At 51.4% G+C, this 11,348-nt stretch overlaps 1 protein-coding gene across 1 annotated transcript; it reads left to right on the forward strand.

The window, feature by feature from the left end:
* The first annotated feature begins 313 nt into the window (after positions 1-313).
* Positions 314-2,774, forward strand: Bdkrb1 (bradykinin receptor B1). The gene is made up of 2 exons (XM_032907460.1): positions 314-411; positions 1,552-2,774. Exon 2 carries the CDS (start codon positions 1,603-1,605, stop codon positions 2,614-2,616), a length of 1,014 nt encoding a protein of 337 aa, XP_032763351.1. The 5' UTR covers positions 314-411; positions 1,552-1,602; the 3' UTR covers positions 2,617-2,774.
* The last annotated feature ends 8,574 nt before the right edge of the window (positions 2,775-11,348 follow it).

Consider the following 11,348-nt stretch of genomic DNA (forward strand, 5'->3'; position numbering starts at 1 on the left):
GGGAACTGGGGAAGCCATCACTCAACATCCCGACAGGGGGCGAGCCTTGAGAGTATTGGCTGCGCCGAAATGTGTCTTCAGGGCCTGTTTGCCAACACACAGTAGTTAGGTGAAATCAACGGGCGGAAAATGTCAGCGGAGAAAGTGCAAAATGGTGGTCAAAGAACCTCCCACTATCTATCCCTAAGCAAGTGAAAGGCAATGCCACGCCCCCTCCAAACCTCAGCCTCCTCTGGCTTGAGAGACTCACTTTTTGGGTAATCCCCTGTGACATCATGGGAACAGAGGTGGTTTTATTTAAGACCAGCCAGCGTGTGTCCAGGGAGCTGCCCCAGGACAGAAACCTCCCAAGACAGCAGTCACCATCAAAAAACACAGCTGAAGCTGTGAGCTCTTTGCTTTTCTATCCGGGTAAGTCTATAGCGATCATTTTCCTCTCAGGGCTTAAATTCCTTAAACGGAATTGTATCATGTCTCTTAGCAAAGGACAACAAACAGAAAGCCTTCTTTTCTACATATGCACCCGCAGGAGAGATAGGCTTCAGCCGTTTGTTTTAAAAGGATTTTTATCCTATGTTTGGTCTGTTTTGGTTTGTTTCTGGGTTTGGGGATGGTGGTGGCTTTTTGTTGTTGTTTTGACAGACTCTTCCTGTGTACCCCTAAGTTGTTTCAGGCTCCTCAGTTCTGGGTTTGCAGGTGTGAGACACTATACCCAGCCTCTGGTTAGGGGTTTAACAATCCGTGTGCGTGTGTGTGTGCCTGTGGTGTGTGTGTGTGTGTGTGTGTGTGTGTGTGTTGAGATAGGTCTTTCTACCCAGCCCTTACTGTCCTGGCTGTCACTATATAGACCAGACTGGCCCAGAACTCACAGAGATCGCAGCTCTGCCTGTGGAGTGCTCTGAGTAAAGGCCTGTGCCACCATGCCTGGCCCTTGTCCCTTCTACTTCAAAACTTGTTTTGCCTCTGTGCGTATGTAGGTGCACTGAGTGCGTGCAATGCCTGTGGAGGACAGAAGAGGGCGTCAGGTTCCCTGGGACTGGAGTCACAGATGGTTGTGAGCGGCCTTGTTGGTTGCTGAAACTCAAACCCTGGTCCTCCGGAAGAGCAGCCGAAACTTTTAATTAATGAGCCTACTAGTACCACCTCCTACCAGTTCCCCCTTTTAACCTAGAGTTCAGTCCTCTCTTCCTCCAAAGGAACTAAGTAAATGCCATCAGTTTTGCAAGCCACACCGACTGTGCTGTGCTCGCTCTGGTCTGCCGTCACAGCACACGAAAATCAACCCAGACGCCATCTACACAGTCATGGAGTAATGCCGTGTGCCAATAAAACTTTATTGTCGGGCTGGAACGGTTAGGAACACTGACTGTTCTTCCAGAGGTCCTGAGTTCGATTCCCAGCAACCACATGGCGGCTCACAACCATCTGAAATGGGGATCCAATACCCTTTTCTGGTGTGTGTCAAGAAAGAGTGGCACTATATTCACATAAATGAAATAAATAAATCTTTTAAAAAAACGAAAAAAAGAAAACCTTTATTGTTTGGAACAGACCACAGCTGGGTTTGACCTCCTGTACTGTGTCAACGTCAGGTCCCTGTGGATGGCGTCCGAGGTCTTGTTGGAGCTCCAGCCCTCTAACCGAAGCCCGAAGGCTCCTGCCAACATTACCTCCTGCGAGGGTGCCCTAGAAGCCTGGGACCTGCTGTATCGGGTGCTGCCGGGGTTCGTCATCACTATCTGCTTCTTTGGCCTCTTGGGGAACCTTTTAGTCTTGTCCTTCTTCCTTTTGCCTTGGCGACAGTGGTGGTGGCAGCAACGACAGAGGCAGCAGCGCTTAACCATAGCGGAAATCTACCTGGCTAACTTGGCGGCTTCCGATCTGGTGTTCGTCCTGGGCCTGCCCTTCTGGGCAGAGAACATTGGGAACCGTTTCAACTGGCCCTTCGGAACTGACCTCTGCCGGGTGGTCAGCGGGGTCATCAAGGCCAACCTGTTTGTCAGCATCTTCCTGGTGGTGGCTATCAGTCAGGACCGCTACAGGCTGCTGGTCTACCCCATGACCAGCTGGGGGCACCGGCGGCGACGGCAAGCCCAAGCTACGTGCCTGCTCATCTGGGTAGCCGGGGGTCTCTTGAGCATCCCCACATTCCTTCTGCGCTCTGTTAAAGTCGTCCCTGATCTGAACGTCTCTGCCTGCATCCTGCTTTTCCCCCACGAGGCTTGGCACTTTGCGAGGATGGTGGAGTTGAACGTTTTGGGTTTCCTCCTCCCCGGGACTGCTATCATCTTCTTCAACTATCACATCCTGGCCTCCCTGAGAGGACAGAAGGAGGCCAACAGGACTAGGTGTGGGGGTCCCAAGGGCAGCAAGACGACGGGGCTGATCCTCACACTGGTGGCCTCCTTCCTGGTCTGCTGGTGCCCTTACCACTTCTTCGCCTTCCTGGATTTCCTGGTCCAGGTAAGAGTGATCCAGGACTGCTCCTGGAAGGAGCTCACGGACCTGGGCCTGCAGCTCGCCAACTTCTTTGCCTTTGTCAACAGCTGCCTGAATCCACTGATTTATGTCTTTGCAGGCCGGCTCCTTAAGACCAGGGTTCTGGGGACTTTATAAATGATGCACCCGAGAAGCCTCATGCCCATATGGCCCAACAGGAAGGGACTCTTCCAATTATCCTGCTGGAATTCAAACAGCAGGGAGCCAAGAAGCCTGGCTCTTGACCAACCATCTCCGATATCATAAAGACCATCTGGTCAGCTGACCCACAGCCCACAAAGATACCCAGGGAAAGTTACTAGCAGGGTAGCCGGGACCTTGAAGGTGCAATTACTAGGGCTCTGGAGATTAGGCTGATCCTGGAGTTTTTCGGGACAGAGGGAGAAGCATAGCCACAGCGGTTCTTTTAAGAGGGGATTTAGGAGGGCTGGAATGCATGTGGACAGAAGCAGAGGTCAGAGTGTGGTGAGGAAGGCGCCACCCGCCGAGGACGGCAGGCACCCTGAGAGGCTGGAAAAGAAAGAACACAGGCAGACATCCTCTCTGAAACCTCCAGGAAAGACCAGCTTGGCCAACATGCTGATGTCAGCCCTGCCCCCCACAACTGTGAGAGAATAAAGCTGTGCTCTGATTTGCCAAGTTTGTGGTTATTGCTACGGCAGTGGTGGGGAACTTGTACGAGTACCTGACACCCGGCAAGCGTCTGCTGTTTTACACTTCCACTCACCCAGACCTTCCTAGGCTAACGTGAGGTGAGGTGGCTGCAGACCCTGTCCACAAGGAACTGGTAGAGCTCTAAGTAACCAGGAAACTCCACAGGCTACAGATGGAGCAGCTCCCAAGGAACGGGTCAGTTCCTCCCTCAGCTCCATGTAGGGTAGACGCTGGGGCCCATGGAGACGGACAGGAAGAGCTAAGTTCCCACCCAATCCCTGCAGAATGGGGAAGGACCAGGCTGCTGCCTGGAGTTTGCAGGAATATTACCAAATGCTGGAGCCTCCATCCAATCTCTCTGTGGCCTCAAGGATCCAGCAGGGACCCTCCCAGAACCTCTGCCTCCAAAGAGCTCTGGATAGTACCCAAGAGAGTGTCACAGGACAGGAGAAGCAGCCATCCAGATCATAGGGTGGGTATGAGGGCTGGCTGGGACAGGCGGAGAGGTCTTCTGGGCAGAGACATAGCCTGGCTTTGAAAAAGCTAGCAGTTGGTCAAGCAAAAATAGGGAAAGAGCATTGTCTTAGTCAGGGTTTCTTTTTCTTTTCTTTTTTTTTTCTTTTTTCTTTTTTTCGGAGCTGGGGACTAAACTCAGAGCCTTGCGCTTGCTAGGCAAGCGCTCTACCACCGAGCTAAATCCCCAACCCCTTAGTCAGGGTTTCTATTCCTGCACAAACATCATGACCACAAAGCAAATTGGGAAGGAAAGGGTTTATTCAGCTTACACTTCCACGTTGCTGTTCATCACCAAAGGAAGTCAGGACTGGAACTCACGAAGGTCAGGAAGCAGGAGCTGATGCAGAGGCCATGGAGGGATGTTACTCACTGGCTTGCTCCCCCTGGCTGCTCAGCTTGCTCTCTTTTTTTTTTTTTCTTTTTCTTTTTTTTTTTTTGAGCTGGGGACCAAACCTAGGGCGCGCTTGCTAGGGCAAGTGCTCTACCAGCCCCCCAACCCCAGCTTGCTCTCTTATAGAACCCAGGAACCCCAGTTCAGGGATGGCACCACCCACAATGGGCCCTCCCACCCTTGATCACTAATTGAGAAAATGCCTTACAGCTGGGTCTCATGGAGGCATTTCCTCAAGGGAGGCTCCTTGCTCTGTGATGACTCCAGCTTGTGTCAGGTTGACACACAAATCAGGCAGTACAGGCATAGTCCAGAAAGAAGCACCAAGCTAGATGCAGAACAGCGGGCTCCCAAGTTAGGAGGGAAGAGCTGGAGGAGAGGCACGGAGATCACAGAGGCAGGGGTTGGAGGAGAAAAGACCGGTTGTGTGACTTCGATGCCCACCAACAAACAGAGCTCTCAGAGCCGAAGGGCATTCTGGGGCTCCAGGGAGCCCCCCTGAATACACCGAGCATGGTTCTGTGGTGGGAACTGGTACTTTGCAGGCACCACTAGGCAGCCAGATTGTGCTGGGTTTGGATTTCGGCAGATAGACTGTTATGGTTCTGGTAGGCTGAGGGCATCAGCCAGCCTGCGGGGAATGGGCTGAGGGGTAGAAGGAAGCAAGTCTGGGTGGTACGTAGTCAGCTTGCCTCACGGTGACATAATACCTGGAAGTGTCAGCATAACAGAGAACGTTTGTCTCCACTCACAGCTTTAGAGGTTGTGGATTAGGGACAGCACAGAGCATCTTGGCAGGGGTGCATGGTGCAGGAGGAGGAGCAAAGGCAGACAGGGTCCCAATATGTCCTCTAAGGGCACGCCCCCGTTACCTAACCTCCTAAACATCCTACCACCTCCCAGGAGCATCATGGGCTGGTCAAGCCTGTGCCCTGCGGGCCTCTGGGGGACACTGCAGATCCAAACACTAGGAGGCAGTGGGGAAGTGACATCAGAATGGGGAAAAGATGATGCTGTGGGAACATCCGAAACAGCGTGCAACAGAGTACAGAGTACAAGGGTGTCCTCAAACATCCCGGCAGGAGAGCTCTCCCAGGGGTGACAAGGACAAGCATGGCACTGGAGCAGGGCTGGGGTAGGGGGGAATGAAGGATAGTGAAGGAGATAAGGAATAAAGACTCAAAGAATTGCACAGGTGGAGGTGGATGGCCTCCCAGATCTGTCATCAGGGAAGACCCTGCAAGGCCTGAGGAAGAAGAGAGCCGAGGGTCAAGGTCAGTGTCCAGGGATGGGGAAGGCACAATGGTCAGTCATTCAGGATGCATGGGAGATGGGGGATGGGTATCTGTCACATCTGCACAGAAGGGGTTAGTGGTCACAGAACAGTCCAAACAGTGTGATGGTTTGTATATACTCTACCCAGGGAGCAGCACTATTAGAAGGTGTGGTCTTGTTGGAGTAGGTGTGGCAGCGTGGGCATGGGCTTTAAGACCCTCATCCTAGCCGCCCAGAAGTCAGTATTCTGCTAGCAGCCTTCAGATGAAAATGTTGAACTCTCAACTCCTGCACCAGGTCTGCCTGGATGCTGGTTCCCGCCTTGATGTTAATGAACTGAACCTCAACCTGTAAGCCAGCCCCAGGTAAATGTTGTCCTTATAAGAGTTACCTTGGTCCTGGTGTCTGTTCACAGCAGCAAAACCCTAAGACACACAGTTTCACACAGTCACTGAAAAGTAGCCCAGTGTTCCTGGACCCTGGCCATGGATCCATCAGGCTAGGTCCCCAGAACCTTGGTGATCACTCTATGGCCATTTCCCTAGCTTAATGTTTTCCTGGAGATGTAATGTGGTCTGGACATTCCAGTGAATCCAGCCTGCTTGTGTGTCTACGTTGAACCCCAGGGATTTAGACAATGCTTTTGAATTTGTTGCTGAAATCCCACCTAAGAGTGGAGAGCTCCAGTTTGTGTAAACCGTGTTTGTCCAGTCAGCAGGTGGTCTAGCCTCTGGCCACTATTATTGCACTGAGAACTCTGCAAGGGAACAAGGGGACATTCAGGTGCCCTGGATGATCCTCAGGGCTCCCTGGGTCACAGATACCTTGTAGCAGTATACTGAGTAGCAGTATACTGAGAACAGTGTCTTCCCACAAATGTCACACATACCTGGCTGCTTCAGGAGACTGAATTTGCCATCTCTGATATACTTCAGTGCCTTGGTTTATAGTCTAGGGTGCTGGACCAGTGTGCCTGCCCAGAATGGGTGGAATGAGCCGGATGAGGACCACAGCATCCTGTGAGCAATGTGGGATTGAGAGTTATCTTGTATCCTCTTGACTCCCTGGTGGGGTCTGTTACTTTATGTCAACTTCCAAGGGAGGAGATCCAGGAACCTGGCACATGCCTCAAGGGCAGGGGCTGAATGTGCCTGCTGGTCTGACGTCCATGCTGGTGTGAGTTCCAGGCCCCAGACCAAGGCTCTGAAGCAAAGGCAGGAGGTGGCAAGACTCGGGGGCAGGCCATTGACACAGCACCAGTGTCTCCTCCAATGCAGAGACCAGAACACAAACGTATTTTTAATGCCCAGGTGTGTGTACACTTGTGTGAGTGTGCGTGCATATACGTGGGTTGTCATGTGCGCACAAGTATACGTGCATGTGCACAGGTACATGTGGATTCAAGAGGACAAACTCGCCGTCCCTTTTGAGAAAGGTCCTTTCGTTAACCTGGAACTCAACAATTAGGGTAGGCTGGTTGGCCAGGGATGCCCAAGCATCCTCCTCTCTCTGCCTACTCAGTGTTTGCATCACAAGTTCGGGCCCAGGCATGGCATTTTTATTACATGGGTGCTGGGCTTAACCTCAGGTCCTGGTGCTGGCCAGTCAAGCACTTGACTGAGGTAGTCCTCTGGCCCTGAACACCCTTCCTTCTCAACTTGCACAGATGGAACCAATGGCTGGTAGAACACTTCCTGGAGTTCACCAAAAGCCTTCCAACCTTAAAGAGGGAGCTGGCATGTGGACCTTGAAAACCCTGCTCACAGGCCTGCAGGTCTTGGTAGACACAAGAAACCCTGTAAGGCAGACACCTGATTTATGGGGGGACATAAAAGGCCTGGAGTTCGGCTCTGCAGTGGGGTGGCAGTGGCAGAGCCACACAGGAAGGCCGCTGTGTTCCTCTGTCCAGCTGCAGGCAAGAGGCTGGCCTCGGTTCAGAACAAGTGCTGGAGAAGAAAGAACTATTTTCAGCTCCCGTAGGTCTGGTGACTGGCCCTGCTGGCACATTTCACACTCAGGACTGGGCTCAGTCACACTTGGGCTACCAACACCGATGTGAACAGGGGTCCCCCACATCTCACAGGAACTCCCACTTTCTCCCTTAGAGGGGCTGAGACCAGAGGTACAGCTTCCCCTCAGGGTCCTGCCACCTTCTGGACCTGTCTTACGTTTGGTCTTCTGAACAGATAAGGAGATAGGCTCTCGGTCACAAAGAACAACCCTCACCCTATACATAATGGGACTGACCAGGGCTAAGCCCCCTCCAAGTCCTAGCCCTGGAGGGCACCTCCATGTTGCAATGGCCAAGACAGGTTCTTGTCTTCTGTAGATTAATTATTTGGTGGGAAAGTTCCCCCCCTCAAACCCCCTCCACACCACCCCCGTGGTGTCTCCTAGAGGCCTAGGGACCAGACTGAGGCTATGCTGATGCCTTGGTTACAATTCAGCTGGTCTCTGAACACCTTAGTTCCTTCCCACCAATAGAACTGCTGTTCCCTTTATAGCCTGGGTCTAGTCACCCTAACAAGGAAGGCATTTCATCTTCAATAAGCCACTGAACAATAGTGAACGTAGGAATAGGAGATGTCTCCAGTATGGCCACAGTGAGAGGGGGAATGAGGCGGCCAGTGATTATCCACAAGAAGGAGTATCTAAGCAGCTCTGGTCAGGGGGTGGCCCTTCCTATCACTGTCTCAGCTCCAGTCTCTCTGTTAAGGTGGCCTGACAAGCTGTCAGAGCTGTGTGACGTCTTTCTGGGAGGCAAATCCTCCTCTGACTAGCACGAGGCTTCTGCTTTTTCCTTGCCTTGCAGGAATCCATGAAGGGGTGAAGCCACGGTTTAGGAGTGTCCTGGCACACAAGCTCGTGCAGTTGTCTCAGTTTTCAGATCACAGCACCAAACTTTTGAGTGTTTTTCTGGCCAGTGATGATGGTGGGCGGGAGAGCCTTGCTCCTCAGCCTTCTGTGATAGCCATTCCTGTTGCTCACTCAGTTCAGAGAGAGTGGTCTTCTCACTTGGCATTTGGCAATGGGAAATGAGCCCATGCCATGGAAGGTTCAAGGTCACAGAACTCCATGTTTTTCTGTTACAGCCAACATGGAAACCTTGTATTAAGATGGTTTATCCCTGGGTTTGGTCCCCAGCTCCGGAAAAAAAAAGAAAAGAAAAGAAAAAGAAAAGAAAAGGAAGATGGTTTGTAAAGATCTGGCCAGGCAATGGTGGTACACGCCTTTAATCCAAGCACTTGGGAGGCAGGGGCAGGCTGATCTCTATGAGTTCCAGGCAAGCTCTTACCAGAGCCGGGCTCTTAGATAACCCAACCTCCAGGACTGTACAAAACTAAGTGTCTTGGAGCAGTGAGGTTGCTCAGTGCTGAAAAAGCCATTTGCCACCAAACTGATGACCTGTGTTTGATCCCAGGAGCCCTACGTAGTGGAAGGGAAAAAATGACTTTTGCAAGTTGTTCTCACATTCGTGTGCGTCTATTTGAAAAAGACAAATTTTATATACTTTTCTTTGTAAATTTCTCAAGTCTTGACAGCTTGGCTATAGTCACAGGAAACATACTTAATTATGTTTATTACAGGGAACTTAAATTCCAAACACCAGGTCATCTTCTACTGTTTAAATTTTGAGGCATCCCCAGATTGGCCTTAAACTTGGGACTCAGCTCCTACCTCCTGAGCGGGTATGGTTGAAGTCTCGCGGGTTCTGATTGAGAGTTACACAGCACTCTTATATGGAGTCAGGGTGTTATAAGGTCAATCTGCATTCTGGGCCTCTGTGTATACAGCAGCACCGGGAGCAACCCACCCTCTAGAATACACACACACACACACACACACACACACACACACACACACACACACACACACACACAGTACACATGTATGCATGCCCTCATGCACATACACAAATGAGTGAGAAGTTAAATAAATAATGGGCTGGAGAGGTGGCTCAGTGGTTAAGAGCACTGACTGCTCTTCCAGAGGTCCTGAGTTCAATTCCCAGCAACCACATGATGGCTCACAACCATCTGTAATGAGACCTGATGCCCTCTTCTGGCATGAAGGTATATAAGCAGATGCAGATGCAGACAGATGTACATAAATCTTTAAACAAAATGCATTGTTCATCTTGATTTATCTTGATTACTGGTACCCCTTACAAATTTTGTGTACCAGACAAGTGACTCTGCTCACCCCAACTCCATCGTGAGAGGAATGTTGATGAGGCACTCAACTGCCTCTCCAGGAGAGCAGCAGATTAGTGCACACTTCCCTCGGATTGGATACCAGCCACAGCACTAAGGAAAACAAACGATGCTCACCTGAGCACAAAGAACCCTGTGCTTTAAGCTGAAACTGCCCTCTGAGCCTGTCTGAGTGTGCTAGGATGCGACCAGCCGGGGTTCTCAGGGAGACGTAAGTCCATTTTACTCATTATTGCTACGTCCGCTGGTGTGTCCACACACCAGTACACACGTGAAGAGGCTCGGGTGGAGGTCAGAGGACAACTTTCTGGTCCCTCCTTCTGCCGTGGGCTCTGGGGGCTGAATTTGGGCTGTCAGGTTTTGGCAGCAAGCACCTTTACCCACTGAGCCAGTGTGCTGAGCGACATTCTTTAAATCACTTGGAGCAAACCTCGACTTAATCACAAGCACTTTTGAGGATTTTCCCAAGCCTCCCTGTGCACAGGTCTTACCAGGTGAAAGGGGCCACACTAAAGGGCTCAATTTCCAGTTGACAGCATGGCGCCCTCTGCCGGTCACGAAGTCAGCATGCTCTGCACACTTTTTCAAAGGGAGCCTTCCAAAGACCACAGTGGCTCTGTTCCGAGGCAAGCCTAAGGATGCACATCCTTAAGCGTGGAACTGAGAGAATGAGGAAGGGGGATCCTGGGTGATGGAGCAAGGCTTCATATCAAACCCAAACCCACAGGGCTGGAGAGATGGCTTAGAGGTTGCTAACATTTATTACTCTTCAAGAGGACCTGGTTTGGTTCCCCCATTCACAGGTGGCTCGCTACCCTCTGTAACTCCGGCTCCACGGGGTCTGTCTCCCTCTTCTGACCTCTGCATGCATCAGGCACCCACATAGTGTACAAATGAACACACAGACAAGTACCATCATGCTCATAAGAATAAAACCTCACAACAACAACAACAACAACAACAACACAACAGCCCTACGAACAGCTCCAAGGTTAAACAATAAGGCCACCCCCCCCAAAATTGTTTTTAGATCTCCTCAAAATGCTTTAGAAGGGCTAGAAAAATGGCTCATTGAGTAAAGTGGTTGCCTTGCAAGCCAAAGGATGAGTTCAGATCCCCGCACTCATGCAAATACCTGGGCACAAGACAGCCACCTGCCACCAAGCCTGATCAGCAAGCTCCAGTGAGAGAAGAGAACTCATCTCGAAAACTGATGTGGAGGCCAGGCCGAGGCACTCCCAGTGCGGGGACAGCATTCCAGGAGGCAGGAAAGGCACGGTTGGCCGTGGTTGGCTTTCTCCCTCGGTGCTCAGGGAACATCACCAGGAAGGCTGAAAGGGCCTAAGAGTGGGAGGGAGTAGGGACCTAGCCTTTGTACCCTTAACTCCCAGTGGCTATGATTAACTGCTTGAGACCTGCCCGTGACTGGCCCATCAACACCTTGTCAGAGAAGGGGGTAGAGGGGAGACCCTGCTCTTCTCTGAGGAGCTATTGACAGTTAATGGTTGATGGGGTGGAGGGACAGACAAACCCTTACCCAACCTGTGCTCCTGTACACAAAGCAACCCACCATTGCACATGCATTTACACACACACACACACACACACACACACACACACACACACACACACACACACATATACACAGAGTGATTGAAGAAAGTTAGAGGTGTCGGGGGGAGGGAGGGATCCTTGAGGCAATGTCTCTGGGCCTGTCTCTCTGCTGGCAAACAGGTCCTACTCCGAGAGCACACAGGAAACGCGTGCGTCTCACACAGGCCCCCTTTCTTCTTAAGTGC

This window comes from Rattus rattus, chromosome 7, assembly GCF_011064425.1.
Source record: "Rattus rattus isolate New Zealand chromosome 7, Rrattus_CSIRO_v1, whole genome shotgun sequence".
NCBI lineage: Eukaryota > Metazoa > Chordata > Mammalia > Rodentia > Muridae > Rattus > Rattus rattus.

Coding starts and splice junctions, on each gene's coding strand:
- Bdkrb1 (XM_032907460.1), top strand. CDS start 1,603: ATGGCGTCCGAGGTCTTGTTGGAGCTCCAGCCCTCTAACCGAAGCCCG.